Source organism: Adiantum capillus-veneris, chromosome 21 (assembly GCF_014529385.1).
Source record: "Adiantum capillus-veneris isolate H3 chromosome 21, ASM1452938v2, whole genome shotgun sequence".
Classification (NCBI taxonomy): domain Eukaryota; kingdom Viridiplantae; phylum Streptophyta; class Polypodiopsida; order Polypodiales; family Pteridaceae; genus Adiantum; species Adiantum capillus-veneris.
Window position 1 is genome coordinate 40594782 of NC_140951.1, and position 23930 is coordinate 40618711.

The 23930-nt window shown below is 42.5% G+C and overlaps 1 protein-coding gene across 1 annotated transcript; it reads left to right on the top strand.

The window, feature by feature from the left end:
* The first annotated feature begins 22228 nt into the window (after window positions 1–22228).
* On the top strand, window positions 22229–23671 carry LOC147430833 (uncharacterized). Its single transcript, XM_086493592.1, has 3 exons — window positions 22229–22652; window positions 22746–22851; window positions 23649–23671. Exons 1-3 carry the CDS (start codon window positions 22233–22235, stop codon window positions 23669–23671), a joined length of 549 nt encoding a protein of 182 aa, XP_086349718.1. The 5' UTR covers window positions 22229–22232.
* The last annotated feature ends 259 nt before the right edge of the window (window positions 23672–23930 follow it).

A 23930-nucleotide genomic window follows, 5' to 3' on the forward strand; every position in this document is an offset into this window, starting at 1 on the left:
TCCAACAGGAGGTATAGGTTTCTTATGCATCTTTTGATCATTGAATTACACATCATTAATTCAAAAAAACTTTTTATCTTTGAGATCCCAAAGACAATATCCCATTTCACCAGACCAGCCATAACCCAAGAATATATGTTTCCTTGACTTGGGGCCAGACTTGTTACACTTATTCTTAGAAACATAAAAAATCCTTCACAGCCAAAATCTTGAAGATATTGATAAGAATGAGCCTTTTTAGACCCAATAATCTCTAGAACCTACTTGTCTAGCACAATTAGGTGACCTATTAATAATATAATCGTAGAAATTGCTTCTACCCAAAATGCTTCAGGTAGATTGGCATTCGACAACATAGATTTGATTTTCTCTAGTATTGTTTTGTTAATCCTCTCTGTGGAGCGTTTTTATGAGTAGTCAACTCGTGTTTGATTCCCTTTGAATCACAAAAGTCTTGAAAAGACTTTGAAACATACTACCCACCATTGTCAATGCATAGTTACTTGACCTTGTTTCCACTCTGGTTCTCAACTAATGAAACAAACTTTTTTAATGCATCAAGCACTTGATGGTTGTGTTTAAGAGGATAAACCCAAAATTTTCAAGAATAGTCATCTATGAATGTGGAAAAATAAGAAGCACATCCTAATGAGACACTAGGAATAGGATCACAAATGTCACTTGATGGTTGTGTTTAAGAGGATAAACCCAAAATTTTCAAGAATAGTCATCTATGAATGTGGAAAAATAAGAAGCACATCCTAATGAGACACTAGGAATAGGACCACAAATGTCACTATATGTACTTCTTCTATAGCCACTTGCTTTGTGAAGATTTTATGTTTGTCTACCATAGAAACAATGATCAAACATATTAAAGGTATAATAATCAACACCCAATAAATAACCCAAATGAGAAAATGCTTGCATTCCCTTTTCACTCATATGACCTAGCTGAAAATGCCACAAAGATGTATTTGGCTCCTTGGCTATATATATAACATTGTTCTTAACACTAGAAACATGTAGAGTGTAAAGAGCTCCATGTTTAAAACCCTTTGCTACAATCAAAGAACCCTTTGAAAACTTCCAAGAAATATCTCCAAAAGAGATATGCTAATGCTTACTATCAAGTTCTCCATTGCTAATCACACTTTTTCCAGCTTTGGAATGTGTCTCACATTATTCAAAATAGAAGTACAGCCATTAGCAAACGTAACCTCACATCCCAAGTGCCCACTATGTCATATTCAATATTGTTTCCAAAATGAACTACACCTTTTGTTGAAGCATCATAAGTAGAAAACCATTCTCTACATCGAGTGACATGAAATGATGCACCAAAATCAATGATCTAGTTTTAAAAGGTAATAGTGAAACTTACAACTAAAACATCATATTCAAGAGATGATAAGAAAAACACATCTCCATGTAATTTTATTATGTTTGATTCATCAATTTTCATAGACAAATCTTTTTGTTCACCTTTGTCTTGAACTTGCTTACCTTTAGCTGTGCTTTGCTCTCTCTGCCATCTACCATCTAAAACAATCCTTTTCTATATGACTAGGCTTATTGCAATGGTAACACTTTATTTCATGATGAGAAAGAGATCTAATTTTTATCTTCTTTTTTCTACAAATTCATTTATTAACTGCAATATAACACGAATATTAAGAGAAATAGAACCTTTCCTAGAGACATTGTTCTTCATGTTCATCTCTTCATTCAACAAAGAACTCGCAACCTTCTCCATGGTGCATTCATTCACTATAGTTGTTACTAATTTCCATATGAAACATATCCCAAAGTTCATGCAAAGTGGTCAATAGAAACATTGTTGAAGTATAGGTGCTACACCTTTTGCCGAGCCGAACGTTCGATGTATAGGCCGCCCGTCCATCTTGTGTACATGCCCTTATTCATTATCTACATATGAATAAAGAGCATCACACTCACTAGTTCTTGAGGTTTCTCCACCCACACTATCTCGTGCTTCTCCTCTTCCCCATGCGCACCACGTACGCACCCATCCGTGCACACGTGCACTCACAAGTGGTATTAGAGCTCCGACGACGAACAACGCACGTGCAATCACTTTTCGACGACGACAGACACGGGAGCAACGGAGCTTGGCCATGGAAGTTTGAGCTTGGCAGTAGTACATCTGGATCAATGTCATTGGATCGGAGCTCCTTGGTGGGCACCTGCACGAGATCACGGATCTCGGCTACCCGACGCACGCAATCCCTCTTGGACTTTGGAAAATCAAAGAGCTTTTGGAAGCTCTACAAGAAATTGGTAGATCTTGAGGTGCAAAGGCTTAGAGTAGGACTCACGACTGCGAGAAACAGGATTCTTTTGGGCCCGTGTGCTACACACACACACACTCTCTCTAGTTGCAGCACATTGGTGGACAAGAGATAGAGAGGAGTCGAGTAGCTGAGAATTGCAAGCCAAACAAAGGGGAAAAACAATCCAAGTTACTTTACACACTCTTTGTGTGCAAGGGATAGATCCCACAAAGTTCTTGACATCCCCCCCCCCCCCCCCCCCCCCCCCCCCCCCCCCCCCCCCACACACACACACACACACTCCTCGACCCCATGTGCTCCCATCACTAAAGCCCCTACCTCCCCGCTCCGCTCTCACGCACCCGGGAAGCTTGAGAGCCAAAGATATCGAGCGTGAGAGATTGCGATAGAGAGAGACTCCCTTACCACCAAAGGGAATGTGTGTGTGTGTGTGTGTGTGTGTGAGAGAGAGAGAGAGAGAGAGAGAGAGAGAGAGAGAGAGAGAGAGAGAGAGAGAGGAAGAAGAAGAAGAAGAAGAACTTTTGGTAGATTAGCAAAAATAGGTTTCTGCAAGTGCATTTTTTGGCCCAAAAATCCATGATTTCCTCACACGAGCTTGAGTGACTGTGACTTTGGAGAGTAAACCCGGACATCACCCGGCATGGGCCTGTTTTTTGGAGTTCTCCTCAACATTAGAGACTCTTGTCCGATAGTAGGCGGCAGCCTCGACATCAATTTTTGACATTGATTTGATGGCTCAGCACCGAATTTTAGCATTGATAACTCGACATATCGATTTAGACACCGGTCATGCGACTAATCAGCTAGTTGCTTTTGTCCAACGGCGAAAGGAGACATCGAGCATTTTTCTCGGCTTCTACATAGCAAGAGCACCAGGGATCTCCTCCAAAATAGTCTCACCATGGGCTTCCATCCCATGCCCATTCCGAAGCGAATTTGGCTCCGATGTACTCTCCATGGCATTTTGGCTTCGATACTTTCCCAATATTCCGACTTCAACGGCACATACCAACACATACGGCTTCGACGGCCCATTTTGGAGCGGTTTTTCCCTCGAGCGTGCTTAGCTCTTGGCACGTGTTTTGGATCGATGTGTTTATCGACCACTGAGGTACTGTGTGCTGCTTTCCCAACGGTTTTGCTCACACGTTGCACAGTCTTTCCAGTGTGGATTATGCAGCACATGTAGCGCTCATACGATTGTGTGGAAAGTTCTAGAGAGCTTTTGGCACGATTTTGTGCAGTTTTATGCTATGTATGCATTTACCGATACAATTGGAGCTTGGTAGAGGTTGCAGGTAGCAGTTCACTGGTTTACAGGTGTTTTTGAACAAGGATACATCCATAGAGCCACTCGATCTCAGGAGTGAGCTATTTTGCTAGGGTTTCATAGTGCTATGTATGCCATTTGTAGATTTTTCTAATGACACAGTGAGTGTCTGTGAGATTTTTGAGTTTTTGCTCAGCTTTTAGGGAAAACTCTACCGGATTTTTCCCAGATTCACACCATGGTTTTGCACATATTTTTAGTTTACTCTCTGATGGTTTAGTGGTCCAGCTGACTCCACTCTGACAATGATCTACAGTTTTTTGGCTTGCGGTTTGCATTGAGTTTTGAATCACTTTGCAAAGTAAATTCCATTAGGAAGGGAATGGGGTATATGAGGGCCTCTTTATTTGGCAGTTTAAGGAAATTCTTAAAGCTTAAGCCAAGTTTGACCAAGCCTAAAAGAGAGGGCAAAAAGGCCTATGTTGAGATTTTTGACAATGTCATTTGTATATTTTGTATTTTGAAAATAGGCTATTTTAACCCAAAAGAGAGGTGGGCAATTGAATTTTAAAATGTCTTTTCCCCATCCCTCCCCTCTCTCTCTAGCATATAAAACACTCTCTCTCACTTAGTTCTCATTATAAGAAGTACTTTTCAACTCCCCCTGGCAAAAAAGTAGATTTTGCATATTCTCTTATTGCATTCTCTCTCTAAAACATGAATCAACTCTTTCTCTTTCCCCCCTTTTCTCTCTTGTCACTTCCACCTCCTAATCATCAAGAAGAGATTCTATGTTGCCTACATCTGACAGAAAGTATAGATCCTCCAAGGTTGGAGATCTACTCTCTCTCCCACTCTCTTTCTTTATGTCTTTCTCTCTCTCTCTCTCTCTCTCTCTCTCTCTCTCTCTCTCTCTCTCTCTCTCTCTCTCTCTCTCTAATTTACAAGTTTGCTATGTTTGCAGAAATCTGATATGGTTGCTTCTTTGCCGCCTCTTCAAGCACCTGTCAAACATGTTTGTGAAGGATGTATTTTGGGTAAGATGCAACATTCTAAGTTTCCAAATGATGGTTCAATTAGGGCCACATGCAGATTGCAGCTTGTGCATAGTGATGTTTGTGCACCCATGCAAACTTCCTCCTTGGGCAATTAATTTTACTTCGTGACTTTCATTGATGATTACTCCAAGCATGCATGTGTATATCCGCTTAAAGCAAAGTCTGAAGTGCTTATGTGCTTAAAACAATTTTTGGCTATGGCTGAAAATATCTCATAATGTACTACATTGGGCACCCTCCGTTCCGATCGAGGGGGGGGAGTATATGTCTCATGAATTTAATGCTTTTTTGGCTAGTCGTGGGATAAAACACCAATGCACAATGCGTCATATGCCTCAATAAAATGGTGTTACTGAGAGAAAAAAAAAGTCACTTATGGAAATGACACGATGTATGGTCAAAAGTCAAGCTTTAATACGTTCATTTCGGCTTGAGGCCATCATGTGTGCCACTTATGTACTTAACAGATGTCGTACAAAAGCTTTGCATTCTATGAATCCATATGAATCATGGCATGATAATAGAAAGCCTTATATAAAGCATATGCGTGTTTTTGGTTGTTTCGCATATTCTTTGGTGCCACAAATACAACACAAAAAATTAGATGATAAGACTGTCGAATGTATTTTTGTTGGTTATAGTGCTTAAAGAAAACGTTAGAGGTTGTATCATCCACAAAAAAAGTGTATTCTGGTTCTACAAGATGTTGTGTTTGTGGAAGATTCTACTCAGTCATTGCTGTCATGTACTAGAGACAATAATGTAAGCTCATAGGACATTTATGACACTTTGTTGCCTCTTTTTAGTGGTGGAAGTTGGAATGTCAATTCCAATGAGGCAAATGTACAACCTATGGGGGTTTTTTAAATGTTACAAATTAGCCTATTACTGATGCAGATATACATGTTGTACTTGATGAGGAAAGGGTTGAAAATGACCAGGCTAGAGGTATTCAAAAATGGATGGTGAATATATCGTGTGACAGTAAAGTGAATGCACCTTTGTCTAGTTGCACTCGTTCACGCTCTCACCATGTATCTTATGCATCAAATTGTTTTGCTTTGGCTGTGTCTAGCTTACATGATGTTGAGGAACCTCTATCTTTTGATGAAGCATAGAATTTAAAAAATTGGATGGCTTCCATGTAATCATAATATGATGCACTTATAGAAAATGACACATGGACTTTATGTGAATAGCCTCCTGGAAAAAAGACCATTGGTACGAAGTGGGTTTACAAGTTGAAACACAAGCCAGATGGTGAGATTGATCGCTATAAGGCTTGACTTGTTGCAAAGGGTTATGCACAACAGAAAGGCATAGATTATGAAGAGACTTTTTCTCCCATGCCACTTGTTGTATAACTATTGTGCATTGGAAGCTCATTTGGGTTGGGATGTATATCAATCAGACATCGTTACTGCTTTCTTGAATGATGACATATTGGAGGAAGTTTATGTAACGCAGCCTCGTGGTTTTGTCAAGAAAGGACAAGAGGATAAGGTGTGCACATGTCAAAAAACTTTGTATGGGTTGAAGCAATCTCCTCGTGCTTGGATGATAAAGCTGACACTCAATTGGTCAAATGAGGCTTTTGTAACAGCCCAACAGAAAGAACATTGTATGTAAAGCATGAGGGTGATGTAATTCTCATTGTGGTTCTTTATGTGGATATTTGCTAATCACTCGACCAAATGAGAGACATATTGTTGAATTCAACGCTAATTTGAATGCTACTTTTAAGATGAAAGATTTGGGGTTGTTGCATCATTCCTTGGGTATACAGTTTAATCAGTGTAATGGTGGTATTTCCTTGTGTGAGAAAAGTTACATTGACTCTTCATAATGTTGGTGATCCTGCAGATGTCACTCTTTACTAAAATTCTGTTGGATCCCTCATTTATGTATGCAACACGAGGCCTCATATTTAGTTTGCAGTCTCACCGGTCAACAGATTTATGCATAGCCCAAGGTCTAAGCATTGACAGGCTGTCAAGAGGATTTTACACTACTTGAGTGGTACTTTACATCTTGGATTGTTTTATCCCAAGTAGAGATCATTCCCACCAGACTTACATGCATTTTTGGACTCAGATTGGGTTGGTTGTTTTGACACGTTGCATGTCGCTGCGCTTCCACGATGAGAAACAAGGCCACAGGATGCAAAGTAGGTCGGAGCATGGAAAAATTGGCGTGTTGGGTATTGCCTTGGTCAATATTTGGGCCACATATGGAGAACGTCATTGCTTTGATTTATATTTATGCTAAGTACGGGATACTATGAAAGCACAAACAATTCTTGAAGAGAACCCCATTTGAAGTGGCATCACCTGGAATGCATTGATTGAGGCTATGACCGACATAGTTGGTAGGGAAGCTTCATACTGTTTAACTTAGTTCAAAGGAAAGGAATTTCTCCAAATGCTTTAACCAATGATTGTGTCTTGAAGAATTAAAGCTTTATGTGGAACATTATTATGGACAAGAGAGTTCACAATAAAATTGTTGGTCGGAAATGTGATGCTTGGCAATGCTCATCGACATATAATCCTAATGCAGTGGCCGTTCAAAAGAGGAAGATGTTTTGTGCCAAGCAATGCCTTGTTCAATATGTAAACCATGAAGGAGCTTTATTTTTACCATCGGCATCATGGGGGTGAGAACCAAGGCCAGCCAAGGGATTTTTTTAACAAGGAAAACATCATTAAGCTGGGAAAAAAATAAAAAGGGAACGAGCCGACGTAGCTGCATGGTGGCCGCCAAAAGCTGCATGACGAGAGCTAACTGGGAGCTATTGGCGGTGGTAAACACCATGCAAAGAAGCGCAACTGGGAGAGCTAAGGGAGGACCACCAGTTCATGATGCATAGCAAGGGGGTTCGTGACCCTAGGGTGTAAAGAAAAGACAGGCCGCGAGGCCGGCTACGAGGGGAGAGAGGTCGTCCAGGGCGGCTACAGAGAGAGGGGCCATAAGCGTCCGGCAGGTAGGGGGACGAGAGAGGTGTTGCTGCAGGTTGAAGGGTCAAGAGGGCATTGGTTTGATGGTGCATGGGGGGGGGGCAAGCCTATGCTACAGAACGTGAAGGACTGGCTGGTGACACCTGCAGGGTCCGGGGGACATGATACCGAGAGCTCAAAGGCAGCACTGTAGACGAGGGGTCTGGGAACCTGGAGAGTTGTATGTTGACGGCGAATTCAGAAGGGGGTCTCCATACAAGGTGGAGTTGGAGATTTGAAGGGGAACATACCTCCATCTATAGGATAGAGAATATAGCGAAGAGCTTTAGAGCAGCTGTTTGGTCGAGGAGCATAGCAGAAAAAAGAGGAGGGAAAATGCTACACAGAGCTAGAGGGGAGTGCTTCAAAAGTTCTAAGGTAGCTGATCTCGGGTATGTTACAGAAAGGGCCTTCAAAGGGAATTTTAGAGGAGTGCTATAGAGGTGGTGTGAGAGGCCACCGGTATGGAAAAGGAAGAGCGCCGCTTCGAGCAAGAGGGTGGTGCTACCAATCAATAGCTATGAGTCCGAGCTATGAATCATAAATGGAAGGATTGTGCAATGCGTCGCTTCGAAGCCGGAAAGAGGGCTTATTATGCATTTGAGAACATGTGCAATGTAGGAGAGATCAAGTGTTGGGCTCTCAAAAAGTACCTCTTTGACACATTGGTGACACCGGTGCTTCTTTATGGAGTGGAGGTGTGGGGTGGAAGCATCGGGAAGTCTACTTGGAAAGAGTTTGAGAATGTCCAAAAGCGTTTTCTCACCAACTTTCTCCAAGTCAAGACACAAACACCCTACATGCTCTTACTTCTTGAGTCCGGATCGCTTCCCATTGAGGTCTTGGGCATGGAAAGGGTTGTGGAGTACATGCGTAAGACACAACGTAGCCCTTTGCATCGACTTCCTAGAATCGCATATGAAGCAAGTCAAAAGGTTCAAAAGACATGCAAGAGCAAAATACTAAGTTCGGGGTGGATGCTTGATATCAAGAAATGGTTTGGAAGATGGGATGCATGTCACTTGGTCAAGGATGCATCGATCGACTCCCAAGTTAATGAGGCCTTCTTACAACGCCAATGTATCATGGCTTGGGAGAAATCCGGAGGTTCTCGCTTCAGCCATTACACCACACACGTTGCCCCAAACTACAAATCTCTCTTCTTCTCGGAACGAGGTAACCGAACCCATTCCTACATCCTTGAGCCCATCCCGTTGAGTGCGATCCGCACCATTGCCTCCATTCGTTTTAGCTCCCATTCTCTACGCTGCGAGACAGGACGTTGGGGCACTGGCGAGGAGTGTCATCGACTTTGCACCTTATGCCCTCGTCAAGTGCGAGAGAGTGAGTACCACACACTACTTGAGTGCTCAGCTTTTGACCACATTAGGTCCTCTTTTCCCCATATATTCAGCCATGAGCTCTCCCTACATACCTTCCTCTCCCAACCACGATGTGGACTCTCTATTGTGACGCTCATTTCAGCCATTTTTGAGCATCGAGAGTCACTTATGAACTCCACTCACACCACGTGACATGTTCATTTGGTCCCATAGGTCATATTTGACCTCCCAGGACGATAATAGAACTATCTATCTATCTATCTATCTCTCTCTCTATTATCCTAAGGCTATCATAGCTGAAATCTATCTCTCTCTTGCCTTGTCAAAGTCAAACTCATTAATTAAGCCATATGTGATATCCCTCTCTACTAGAACTCAAGATACCATAACCCAAGCAGTAATCTCTCTCTCAATCCCAAGCTCATTAGCTTGGTTTTCATGAATAAGCGCTTTATATTAATCATATCTCTCTCTTGTCTACGTCAAGCAAGCTCATTAGTTTGATTATAATTAAGCTTTATTAAATTAATCTCTTTTACCCTTGTCAAGCTCGAGCTCCATAGCTAAATTGTCTTTCATCCTTGCCACTATTTCCAAAGTCTACATACATAATATGATAATATCTATGATAAGCTTATGCGCTTATTTGTTATATCTCGATGATGATGAGGTACGCAGGTTTGTAATCACCTTGGAGATGTGTGTAGATAAGAACTTTGCGAAAGAAAGGTGATCTCTACAATAGATAAAAAATTGGCATTGTTTGATGCTAAAAAGACAATCTTCATTTATTGAAGAGCTCAAGCGTAAGCAGCTATGAGGGCTTAAGACTTGCATCGAGAAGACTTCAATACCATGACCTAGGTCATTGTTAATTTCATCTAAGTGATTATAAGTGATCGAGTCGACCAAACCTTGTACTAGTCATTTTCCGTTTTATATGATATACTGCATTCACTACAAGAGGCTATTCATATTAGCGACGCTCACACAGCGACGCTCAAAAAAAAAATTCTCGGCGTCGCTATGAGTGTCGCAAATTTCTTTGTAAATTTGTGACGCTCATAGCGACGCCGACTGGGCTAAAAAAATAACCGAGCGCGCCCAACAACTCAGATCTCAGATCTGAGTTTTTCGGCGCCCTCAAGCAAGGAGCAAGTAACGCTCTCCCTCACTCTCTCTCTCTCTCTCTCTCACTCTCTCTCTTTTTCTTCTCCACACACACACACACACACACACACACACGAGGAGAGGAAGGAGAGCCAGGTATGCTCCTTCCCTCTCCTCATTCTCATGTTCCCTTCCCCTCTTTCTCTCTCCCTCTCTCTCTCTCTCACACACACACATAGTGTTTTTGAGAGAGAGAGAGAGAGAGAGAGAGAGAGAGAGAGAGAGAGAGAGAGAGAGAGAGTACAAACAAAAACAAAAACGCACACACACATACATAAACAAAGAATGCACACACACATTGAGAGAGAAAAAGAGAGAGAGAGCATGCATAAACAAAAAACGCACGCATTGAGAGAGGAAAAGAGAGAGAGAACATGCATAAACAAAAAACGCACACATTGAGAGAGGAAAAGAGAGAGAAAACATGTATACGATCCAAAAAACGCACACACATTGAGAGAGAAAGAGAGAGAAACTAATTTAACGTCGTAGGAAACTAATTAAAATTAAAAGACCTAAAGATCTAGCCGACGAGGAGTTGAACTCAAGACCTATTATTCAAGAGGGAAATGGCATAATCAATCTATCATACTTGGCATGGGTGATAGAAAGGTTATACCATTTATCTCTTTTTATTGGCACACACATCCACACACGCGCACACACACAAGAAGAAGAGAGTTATAACGTCGTAGGAAACTATCTTAAAAGACGTTAAAGATTAGGTTATATGTAGACTTACATTAAATTAGATTTAGGTTTATTTTTAACTAGATTTACGTTTATTTATGCTAAATTTAGATTTACGTTATATTAGATTAGATTTAGGTCTCCATAGACTGTGATGCCTGCATGAAGCGGGTTAAGAAAGCCCTCAATGGAATATAGGGTATTGCTGCCTTCACTCATGGTGGGCTCCGTCGATCCAAAAGTACTGGTGAAATGTCTTCAGAAGATAGGGAAGAAGGTGGATCTTCAGGGCGACAAGAGTCACTACATCCCCGACACAATGACCATCTAGACAACCTCTAGTCATTCAACAGCAACTTCAAAGTTAGTAACAAGAGCAAGAACGGTCTAAAGGGCCAATTGCTGTCGTCAGATGTGGATGGAGATGAGGCAACGTCACCGCCGAAAGTTAACTCTCACATCTTTAGTGATGAGAATGCCAACTCTTGCCGAGTTATGTGAAAAATTATGTGTTAAATCAGTTTTAAGGTTCTTATAATCCCTATTAGTTTAGTTCTTTGTTTTTAATATAACATAATTTATGTTAGATTTAGATTTATGTTATGTTAGATTAGACTTAGGTTTATTTAGGTTTACCCACATACACACACAAAAAGAAGAGAGTTTTAACGTCGTAGGAAACTATCCCAAAAGACGTTAAAGATTAGGTTAGATGTAGACTTACGTTAAATTAGATTTAGGTTTATTTTTAGTTAGATTTACGTTTATTTAGATTTACGCTTATTTACGTTAGATCGAGTCCACGCAAGAATTACTTACGGTTTAGGGTTTAGAGTTAGACGAAAACAGTGAAAAGATCTACTGTGAAAAGATGTTAAGATGCTGTGAAGTGCTACAGCTAGAGAAGAGGCAAAGGGGTTTTGTCCACTACATGCAGTATCATGTAGACGTGGGTGTGTAGATTTCTTGTACCCACAAATATAGGTATTGACCAATAAAGACGAGATTATAACCCGGTGGTTCTGATCTCCGTGCACCTCTAGACCGAGGTGTGCGGGGATTGGACATGACTAGAGAATGTGAGGTAAAGAGAGAGAGAGAGAGAGAGAGAGAGAGAGAGAGAGAGAGAGAGAGATAAGACGAAGAATGCCAATAGAATATTAAATTTGTTGTCCAGGTTATAAGTTTTTTATCCTCATTATGAGTGGTGACGAGGATGTGGGACCGTCCAACCGAAACACCTATCTCTCAACGAGGGTCTTATGTCCTTGTAATCAATGCAAGCATGCTGTGCGACGGACAAGACGTGTTTCTTTACAGCATGTTCGCGAATTTGGCGAGTTCGATCCATCTATTATAGATCGAGTTGTTGCCAATTATAACTCGTCGGACTCTGACGCTGGCCAACAAGCAGAAATCTTGCAACCCAATAGACGTGTTCGCAGGCACTTTGGTCAAGCAACATATGTGAGGCCACAAGATGTAGCCTCTGACAGCTCGGGGGATGATCATGCAGAGCACATTCCCAACGAGGCAATGTTTGAGCCCGAGATTGATGAAATGATCGAGACGATCATGGATTCAGAAAGGCTTATCTATGATGATATGAAAAGTGAAGCCGATACGCCATTGTATAATGGAGCACGTATGTCTAGATTGAAAGCACTCCTGGTTCTTCTCAACATGCAGGCAAATTTTGGATGGAGTGACACTAGCGTCACAGCGCTTTTCAGGTGATCTATTACAATTAGTTTACTTTAATAAAACTCTAAATGTATAATGATCAGATAGATTTTTACACGACTGTATCATATTTTTATGTTGTGTAGATTGCTGAAAGAGCACATACTACCAGCTGACAATGTGATGCCAGATTCCCGAGATGAAGCAAGAAAGATTTTGCGAAACTTGGGGATGGATTACAATTCTATCCACGCTTGTCCTAATGACTGCATTCTTTTCAGAGGGGAATACATAGACATGGAGAAGTGTCCGAAATGTGATTCCGAAAGATATCGAGTAGATCTCCACGGGACAAAAACTCCACAAAAGGTTTTGCGACATTTCCCTCTGCTTCCTCGCATCAAGCATTTCTTCGAATGTAAGTCCATGGCCGCCCTAGCATCATGGCATGAGGAGAATAAATCTTCGGATGGTGTTCTACGAATTCCTGCAGATTGCGTAGCGTGGAAACATATAGATGGAACATGGTCGGATTTTGCCAGGGAAGCTCAAAATTTGCGCTTAGGCCTGGCTATGGATGGCGTAAATCCATTTGGTTAAAGATCAACATCTTACAGTGTATGGCCCGTTGTCATCGTCAACTACAACATTCCCCCGTGGTTGACTACGAAGAAGGGGCACCTATGGCTAAGCTTCACTACAAGAGGTTGTGTGATCTTGTGACGCTGTTAGCGACGGAAATACACTGGGTTTTTATAACCCCCGACGTCGCTAAAACCGTCGCTACGAGCGTCGCTACGAGAGCGTCGCTATATGCGTCGCTATATAGAGACGCACATAGCGACGCTCATAGCGACGGTTATAGCGACGTTTACACAGAAGACTATAGCGACGCTCATAGCAACGCTACAGAGCCATAAATAGCGACGGTTATAGCGACGCCCGAGAGAATTTTTTTTTGGTGGCACGGCATTGAATGCCCTGCCACCCATCAACCATATTGTACTTGATTCACTTTTTAAAAAAAGTGCAAGGGTAGATAATAGACCCAAAATAGTCACCCACAAGACGCATTGTTTGCAAAATTGACAATTGTACACATCATAGGCAAAATGAATTGATTGGCAAATGTAATAATGACAATTGTACAACATCATAGATGATGAGCGCATATCTGGGATTGTCATGTGCAATCTCGGTGTTGAGAAAAAGATGACGGAAGATCTAGAGGCTAAAATCAACCGATTTTGCATGCTTCACAATCCAGTGATGCAAAAGTGGATTTCACAATATGAGGATGCAAAGCAAGAGCGACAAAAAGCACGAATCGAGTGGAGACGGGGAAGACGACCACTGATGCACTATCCAGCGGTTCTGGAGAGCCTACCAACCTTCATGAGCTTAAGATGGTTGCACAACCAATTGAAAAGCGCACAACAATCCGGTGACGAAGTGACTGAAGAAGAGTGGGAGTACTCTCGGGGTTGCGCGACCAAGGTAAGTTTGCAATGTACAACTAGCAAGTGACTTTATTTATAAACGTTTGAACGGCCACTCATAATCTTTGTTCGTTGTAGTATAAGTCATACACAGCAGCATGGTGTAAAGGTCGACATTTTAGGGTGGAACGAATCGACAAAAAGCGTTTTACTCAAGATTGTGGAATCATGGCAAAATTTGAACAGTCTAGTCGACGACGTTCCTCTGATGCAGATCTTGTGGTGGCGGAACTCACTGACTTCGGCACGCTGCAAGAGATTTTGAGGATCGATTACAGAGTATTTTTTGTCGACTTGTTCGACGTGCAATGGTTCAAGATAATCATGGAGGGTCGCAACGCTACTGTGCGTAGAGGAGAGTCTGGTTTTTTTGAGGTGGATTCTACTAAGAAATGGACTGACCTAAGAGACACTTTCGTACTACCCGAGCATTGTGAACAAGTAAGTATGTAAATAGTTAACATCCCCCTTTTACAAGTTATGTGCTTGAAAGCTCTCATGTAAGTTATGTGGCTCTGGCAAGTAATATTTCATCCTACAAAGTCTACATCAAACTGGTGGTACGTCATAGAGGTAGCCCCTCGTAGTGCAAGGACGTATGAAGGCTACCATGTGCCAATCACAACGGCATCAATGGAGGAGATCAGAGAAGATGCTCAATCAGAAACCGCTGTGGTGGTGCCAGACGAGCATCAAGATGCTACTACTCTATATGGGGTTCATGCAGAGGAGCTACAAAATGAAACAGAGGATATGTGTTTAAACGGAGAGCTCTATATAGATATAGGAAGTTATGCTGAGTTATGCTGAGTACATTGCAAACTTACCTTGGTCGCGCAACCCCGAGAGTACTCCCACTCTTCTTCAGTCACTTCGTCACCGGATTGTTGTGCGCTTTTCAATTGGTTGTGCAACCATCCTAAGCTCATGAAGGTTGGTAGGCTCTCCAGAACCGCTGGATAGTGCATCGGTGGTCATCTTCCCCGTCTCCACTCGATTCGTGCTTTTTGTCGCTCTTGCTTTGCATCCTCATATTGTGAAATCCACTTTTGCATCACTGGATTGTGAAGCATGCAAAATCGGTTGATTTTAGCCTCTAGATCTTCCGTCATCTTCTTCTCAACACCGAGATTGCACATGACAATCCCAGATATTCGCTCATCATCTATGATGTTGTACAATTGTCATTATTACATTTGCCAATCAATTCATTTTGCCTATGATGTGTACAATTGTCAATTTTGCAAACAATGCATCTTGTGGATGAATATTTTGGGTCTATTATCTACCCTTGCACTTTTTTTAAAAAGTGAATCAAGTACAATATGGTTGATGGGTGGCAGGGCATTCAATGCCCTGCCACCAAAAAAAAATTCTCTTGGGCGTCGCTATAACCGTCGCTATTGATGGCTCTGTAGCGTCGCTATGAGCGTCACTATAGTCTTCTGTGTAAACGTCGCTATGAGCATCTCTATATAGCGACGCTTATAGCGACGCTCGTAGCGACGGTTTTAGTGACGCCGGGGGTTATAAAAACCTAGTGTATTTCCGTCGCTAACAGCGTCACAAGAGCACACAACCTCTTGTAGTGAAGCTTAGCCATAGGTGCCCCTTCTTCGTAGTCAACCACGGGGGAATGTTGTAGTTGACGATGAGAACGGGCCATACACTATAAGATTTTGATCTTTGACCAAATGGATTTACGCCATCCATAGCCAGGCCTAAGCGCAAATTTCAAGCTTCCCTGGCAAAATCCGACCATGTTCCATCTATATGTTTCCACGCTACGCAATCTGCAGGAATTCGTAGCACACCATCCGAAGATTTATTCTCCTCATGCCATGATGCTAGGGCGGCCATGGACTTAAATTCGAAGAAATGCTTGATGCGAGGAAGCAGAGGGAAATGTCGCAAAACCTTTTGTGGAATTTTTGTCCCATGGAGATCTACTCAATATCTTTCGGAATCACATTTCGGACACTTCTCCATGTCTATGTATTCCCCTCTGAAAAGAATGCAGTCATTAGGACAAGCGTGGATAGAATTGTAATCCATCCCCAAGTTTCGCAAAATCTTTCTTGCTTCATCTCGGGAATCTGGCATCACATTGTCAGCTGGTAGTACGTGCTCTTTCAGCAATCTACACAACATAAAAATATGATACAGTCGTGTAAAAATCTATCAGATCATTATACATTTAGAGTTTTATTAAAGTAAACTAATTGTAATAGATCACCTGAAAAGCGCTGTGACGCTAGTGTCACTCCATCCAAACTTTGCCTGCATGTTGAGAAGAACCAGGAGTGCTTTCAATCTAGACATACGTGCTCCATTATACAATGGCGTATCGGCTTCACTTTTCATATCATCATAGATAAGCCTTTCTGAATCCATGATCGTCTCGATCATTTCATCAATCTCGGGCTCAAACATTGCCTCGTTGGGAATGTGCTCTCCATGATCATCCCCCGAGCTGTCAGAGGCTACATCTTGTGGCCTCACATATGCTGCTTGACCAAAGCGCCTGCGAACACGTCTATTGGGTTGCAAGATTGCTGCTTGTTGGCCAGCGTCAGAGTCCGACGAGTTATAATTGGCAACAACTCGATCTATAATAGATGGATCGAACTCGCCAAATTCGCGAACGTGCTGCAAAGAAACACGTCTTGTCCGTCGCACAGCATGCTTGCATTGATTACAAGGACATAACACCCTCGTTGAGAGATAGGTGTTTTGGTTGGACGGTCCCACATCCTCGTCGCTACTCATAATGAGGATAAAAAACTTATAACCTGGACAACAAATTTAATATTCTATTGGCATTCTTCATCTTATCTCTCTCTCTCTCTCTCTCTCTCTCTCTCTCTTTACCTCACATTCTCTAGTCATGTCCAATCCCCGCACACCTCGGTCTAGAGGTGCACGGAGATCAGAACCTCCGGGTTATAATCTTGTCTTTATTGGTCAATACCTATATTTGTGGGTACAAGAAATCTACACACCCACGTCTACATGATACTGCATGTAGTGGACAAAACCCCTTTGCCTCTTCTCTAGCTGTAGCACTTCATAGCATCTTAACATCTTTTCACAATAGATCTTTTCACTGTTCATCTAACTCGAAACCCTAAACCGTAAGTAATTCTTGCGTGGACTCGATCTAACGTAAATAAGCGTAAATCTAAATAAACGTAAATCTAACTAAAAATAAACCTAAATCTAATTTAACGTAAGTCTACATCTAACCTAATCTTTAACGTCTTTTGGGATAGTTTCCTACGACGTTAAAACTCTCTTCTTCTTTTGTGTGTGTGTGTGTGTGTGTGTGGGTAAACCTAAATAAACCTAAGTCTAATCTAATATAACATAAATCTAAATCTAACGTAAATTATGTTATATTAAAAACAAAGAACTAAACTAACAGGGATTATAAGAACCTTAAAACTGATTTAACACATAATTTTTCACATAACTCGGCAAGAGTTGGCATTCTCATCACTAAAGATGTGAGAGTTAACTTCCGGCGGTGACGCTGCCTCATCTCCATCCACATCTGACGACAGCAATTGGCCCTTTAGACCGTTCTTGCTCTTGTTACTAACTTTGAAGTTGCTGTTGAATGACTAGAGGTTGTCTAGATGGTCATTGTGTCGGGGATATAGTGACTCTTGCCGCCCTGAAGATCCACCTTCTTCCCTATCTTCTGAAGACATTTCACCAGTACTTTTGGATTGACGGAGCCCACCATGAGTGAAGGCAGCAATACCCTATATTCCATTGAGGGCTTTCTTCACCCGCTTCATGCAGGCATCGCAGTCTATGGAGACCTAAATCTAATCTAATATAACGTAAATCTAAATCTAGCGTAAATAAACGTAAATCTAGTTAAAAATAAACCTAAATCTAATTTAATGTAAGTCTACATATAACCTAATCTTTAACGTCTTTTAAGATAGTTTCCTACGACGTTATAACTCTCTTCTTCTTGTGTGTGTGCGCGTGTGTGGATGTGTGTGCCAATAAAAAGAGATAAATGGTATAACCTTTCTATCACCCATGCCAAGTATGATAGATTGATTATGCCATTTCCCTCTTGAATAATAGTTCTTGAGTTCAACTCCTCGTCGGCTAGATCTTTAGGTCTTTTAATTTTAATTAGTTTCCTACGACGTTAAATTAGTTTCTCTCTCTTTCTCTCTCAATGTGTGTGCGTTTTTTTGGATCGTATGCATGTTTTCTCTCTCTTTTCCTCTCTCAATGTGTGCGTTTTTTGTTTATGCATGTTCTCTCTCTCTTTTCCTCTCTCAATGCGTGCGTTTTTTGTTTATGCATGCTCTCTCTCTCTCTTTTTCTCTCTCAATGTGTGTGTGCATTCTTTGTTTATGTATGTGTGTGTGCGTTTTTGTTTTTGTTTGTACTCTCTCTCTCTCTCTCTCTCTCTCAAAAACACTATGTGTGTGTGTGTATGTGTGTGTGTGTGAGAGAGAGAGAGGCAGAGAGAAAGAGGGAAAGGGAACATGAGAATGAGGAGAGGGAAGGAGCATACGTGGCTCTCCTTCCTCTCCTCGTGTGTGTGTGTGTGTGGAGAAGAAAAAGAGAGAGAGAGAGAGAGAGAGAGAGAGAGAGAGAGAGTGAGGGAGAGCGTTACCTGCTCCTTGCTTGACGGCGCCGAAAAACTCAGATCTGAGATCTGAGTTTTTGGGCGCGCTCGGTTATTGTTTTAGCCCAGCCGGCGTTGCTATGAGCGTCGCAAATTTACAAAGAAATTTGCGACGCTTATAGCGACGCTCCAAGCGACGCTTATAGCGACGCCGGGAATTTTTTTTTTGAGCGTCGCTCTGTGAGCGTCGCTAATATGAATAGCCTCTTTTAGTGCTTGATTGTGCCAGGGCGATATAAAGTGGGGAATATGGATCTGTATCTTCGTCCACTATTGGAAGAGCTACAACAATTGTGGATTGGCATAGAAGTGGTGGATATGAGCCGACACACAGGACGACGGAATGCTTTGATCAGAGGCATTCTAATGTGGACCATGCATGACTATCCCAGGCTAACAGAATGCTCAGGTGATCTATTGACACTCCTCACTCAGACATTGTAAATCTTGTTTTTTCCCATAGTTGATCTATTATCATGTGTATACATGTAGGGCTTCAAACAAGCGGATACAGAGCATGTGTCACATGTGGACCTAGACTGAATGCACGTAGGGCACCCTCACTAAAGAAGCAAATCTACGAAGGTCATCAAGCGTATCTTCCAGAGAATCATGTGTTACGCAATGTCTTTTTGGGAAGAGAGCCACCAAGGATGTCTGCACAAGCATGGTTAGAGCAGAAGGAGATGTGCGATGCGGATTGCCTCCAGGGATGAAGAGACTATCTCTATGGTACGAGTTACCATACTGGCCCCGAGTCATGATCAATCACTTGCTCGATCCAATGCACATATTCAAGAATGTGGGTAATCTACTGAGACCATCTGACCGGCAAGAAAGATACTTTGGGAGCCACAGTTGACCTTAGAAATGTGGATCGTATGGAGCAATATTGGCCACAAACAGCGTCTGATGGATCGATAAAACTCCCTAAAGCACCATGGATTTTCACAGGAGCCCAAGAACGCAAAGTAAAAGAGACCATTCGATCTTTGCGGACCCCCACTGGCGTAATGCACTCGCTCCGAACGTGTTTTACTAAAGAAGGAAAGCTTATCGGTTTGAAGTCACAGGATTGGCATAAAATGTGTCAGGTACGTTCATAGTGGACTTTAATATCATTGCATAAAATGTGGACTTTAATATCATTGCTGCACATACTTTACAGTTTATTTTACCGGTTTCCATTGAGGGATGTTTGTCTCTCGACATCCGTAACACAATCTACAAACTTGCAAAGTTGGTGCAATGGATCTCACAAAAGGAGATCAACGTAGACTCCATACCATTCGCCAAACTAAATGCTGCGGAGCTTGTGTGCATGTTTGAGAAACATTTTCTTATTACAATGCTAACCATTCAGGTGCATCTTCTTGTTCACATAGTTGATGAGGTGGAAATAGCTGGCACAGTTCATTCCAGATGGATGTTCTTCTTAGAAGGTTTCATGAAAACGCTTAAGGGATATGTGCGTCAAAAGGCACGTCCGGAGGGTAGCATGGCAGAAGGTTGGTTGGTATCAGAGTCCCTAGTGTACATTGGAGAGTGGCTAGACGGATTTGATAAATCCCAGGACACGCTATGGCAAACCATAGATGATGAGCGCATATCTGGGATTGCCATGTGCAATCTCGGTGTTGAGAAGAAGATGACGGAAGATCTAGAGACTAAAATCAACCGATTTTGCATGCTTCACAATCCAGTGATGCAAAAGTGGACTTCACAATATGAGGATGCAAAGCAAGAGCGACAAAAAGCACGAATCGAGTGGAGACGGGGAAGACGACCACCGATGCACTATCCAGCGGTTCTGGAGAGCCTACCAACCTTCATGAGCTTAAGATGGTTGCACAACCAATTGAAAAGCGCACAACAATCCGGTGACGAAGTGACTGAAGAAGTGACCAAGGTAAGTTTGCAATGTACGATTAGCAAGTGACTTTATTTATAAACGTTTGAACGGCCACTCATAATTTTTGTTCATTGTAGTATAAGTCATACACAGCAGCATGGTGTAAAGGTCGACATTTTAGGGTGGAACGAATCGACAAAAAGCGTTTTACTCAAGATTGTGGAATCATGGCAAAATTTGAACAGTCTAGTCGACGACGTTCCTCTGATGCAGATCCTGTGGTAGCGGAACTCACTTACTTCGGTACGCTGTAAGAGATTTTGAGGATCGATTACAGAGGATTTTTTGTCGACTTGTTCGACGTGCAATGGTTCAAGATAATCATGGAGGGTCGCAACGCTACTGTGCGTAGAGGAGAGTCTGGTTTTCTTGAGGTGGATTCTACTAAGAAATGGACTGACCTAAGAGACACTTTCGTACTACCCGAGCATTGTGAACAAGTAAGTATGTAAATAGTTAACATCCCCCTTTTACAAGTTATGTGCTTGAAAGCTCTCATGTAAGTTATGTGGCTCTGGCAGGTAATATTTCATCCTACAAAGTCTACATCAAACTGGTGGTACGTCATAGAGGTAGCCCCTTGTAGTGCAAGGACGGATGAAGGCTACCATGTGCCAATCACAACGGCATCAATGGAGGAGATCAGAGAAGATGCTCAATCAGAAGCCGCTGCGGTGGTGCCAGACGAGCATCAATATGGGGTGCATGCAGAGGAGCTACAAAATGAAATAGAGGATATGTGTTTAAATGGAGAGCTCTATATAGATATAGAAAGTTATGCTGAGTTATGCGAGGATGAGAGAGAGATCTCTTAAAGCCACAAATATTGTATTTGAACAATTTTGCTCCGTGTTGTAAAAGCTCTGGCTCTCTAAGTTCCTTCCATGGTGTATAACGCTCTTTTCTACTCGCGCTCACAACTTTTGATTGAAAATTTTGAGTTTTTGACTTGCCTCTTCTATCACTCAATTCATTGCGTCATTGTATTTATATGCGTCATTACGTCATTGTATTTAATGGTCTTTGCGTCATTGTCTACTCTATTCATTCAATATTAAGTTTAAATATTCGTGTGTTTAATGCAGGTATGGATGATGAGGAGTTTCTTTCTTCTTTGTCACCGCAGCAGAGACAGTGGTACGTGGAGCGTCATCGCTCTGGCGCATCATCGCGCGTTCCTACTCCATCCACATCTCCCTCTCTTTCGGAGCATTCTGCGCGCTCCGAAGCTTTGGCGTCGACGAGACGAGCTTCACACTCGTCTAGACACCGGCGCTCTAGTGGTGGCGGTGGCGGTTGTTGTGGGGATTCCGCCACCGATGCCTCCACACCGCCTCGTGTTCGACGAGGCTCTTTACCCTCCCCTTCTTTGCCCGCCCCCACACCAACCACAACATCGCTATCTACGCCAGGTTTTGCGCGGCTGACTGTTCCTAGCAGCTACACACCTCTACCTACTCTGCCAGGAGCCACCCCACTTGACACTCCTCGCTTCGGGGCCCGGACGCCGGTGGAGACACCTGACGTCCGTACCCCCATCGACACGCCGCTAGAGACCCTTGTCGGGACACCCAGGTTCACGCGTCACCGGCCAGAGGGCTTGCCTTACTCCGTCGACTTCAGCGGCGGCATCATCATGGATGATGACGGCAAGAAGGTGATCTCGCGCATGCGTGGTCTTTGCTCTCATCTGTTTAGACACTACATACTAAACAAATGGAGTGAAGTACCAAGTGATTTAAAAAACAGAGTCATCAGCATACTTCATGATGAGTTTCCCGTTCCAACACGGGATCAGCGCTTCAATGAAGACCTGATGAAGATTCGAATGCGCGAATACTGCAAACACAAGCGTTCCGAAGTGCAAAAAGCAATCAAGAATGGGTGGAACAGGCCAGATTGGCTGGCCAAAGAAGATTGGAAGAATGCGAAGAAAGCAGCGCGCGAGAATCCCGACAAGTGGAAGCAACAAAAGGATGCAGCCAGAGCGCGAGTAGAGGCAGGGAGCTCGCACCACTTGGGGAGCGGTGGATGGGCATCATTTGAGGCCGATTTTGTAAGTGTTTTCACATTGCTCTTTATGTTCGATAGTTTAGGGTTTATGAGTTTTTTAATTCTAACATAATGAAATCTTTGTATGTTTTGACAGTGGTCGATGACAGGACGTGATCCCACACCGTACGAGCGCGAGTACGCAGGCAAGAAGGGCTTAAACGCCCTGATGGACATTCTCAGTTCTCGCGGCGGCATGTTTAGTATTAGGGTTTACTCTTTTTTATTTTTTGTATTGTTTTATAAATGTCGTTATATGTTTATACTTACTGAAAGCTGTCTTATTGTCTTTTTTTGCAGAATTCGACAGATACGCCCCTTGGACGCGATGAGACGTCTGACTAGACGACGTCAGTTTAGCCGTAGTTAGATAGCATTAGTTTAGGGTTTCTCATAGCTTATGTATCATGAGACGGATTTTATACGTCTTTTTGAACCATGTATATTATTACATTTGTCACCGCAGTTCCTTTTGCCAATCAATTCTTTATGCCTATGATGTTGTACAATTGTCATTATTACATTTGCCAATCAATTCATTTTGCCTATGATGTGTACAATTGTCAATTTTGCAAACAATGCATCTTGTGGGTGACTATTTTGGGTCTATTATCTACCCTTGCACTTTTTTTAAAAAGTGAATCAAGTACAAGATGGTTGATGGGTGGCAAGGCATTGAATGCCCTGCCACCAAAAAAAAATTCTCTCGGGCGTCGCTATAAGCGTCGCTATTTATGGCTCTGTAGCGTCGCTATGAGCGTCGCTATAGTCTTCTGTGTAAACGTCGCTATAACCGTCACTATATAGCGACGCTTATAGCGACGCTCTTGTAGCGACGCTCGTAGCGACGGTTTTAGCGACGCCGGGGGTTATAAAAACCCAGTGTATTTTCGTCGCTAACAGCGTCACAAGAGCACACAACCTCTTGTAGTGATTTTTGGGTATCTTATTGGCTTTAATCTTTCTGTTTTCGCTTCTTCCTCTCTACCACCTCTCACAGCCAGAGGGCCCGAGCTTTCCTAGTCCATTTTGTGAACACATATCCCTCAACATCTTTGGTGAACCCGACGGAAAACGAGCCGGAGTGAGAGGTAAAGATGGAGATGCCAGAACAGTTGATGCAGGTAATATTTCATCCTACAAAGTCTACATCAAACTGGTGGTACTTCATAGAGGAAGCCCCTCGTAGTGCAAGGACGGATGAAGGCTACCATGTGCCAATCACAACGGCATCAATGGAGGAGATCAGAGAAGATGCTCAATCAGAAGCCGCTGCGGTGGT

Excerpts from the sequence above, each read along its gene's own strand:
- LOC147430833 (XM_086493592.1), top strand. The coding sequence starts at position 22,233 with ATGGATGATGACGGCAAGAAGGTGATCTCGCGCATGCGTGGTCTTTGC. Across the intron at positions 22,653-22,745 it reads CATCATTTGAGGCCGATTTT|TGGTCGATGACAGGACGTGA; the intron begins GTAAGTGTTTTC and ends ATGTTTTGACAG. Across the intron at positions 22,852-23,648 it reads TTCTCGCGGCGGCATGTTTA|CCAGAGGGCCCGAGCTTTCC; the intron begins GTATTAGGGTTT and ends CACCTCTCACAG.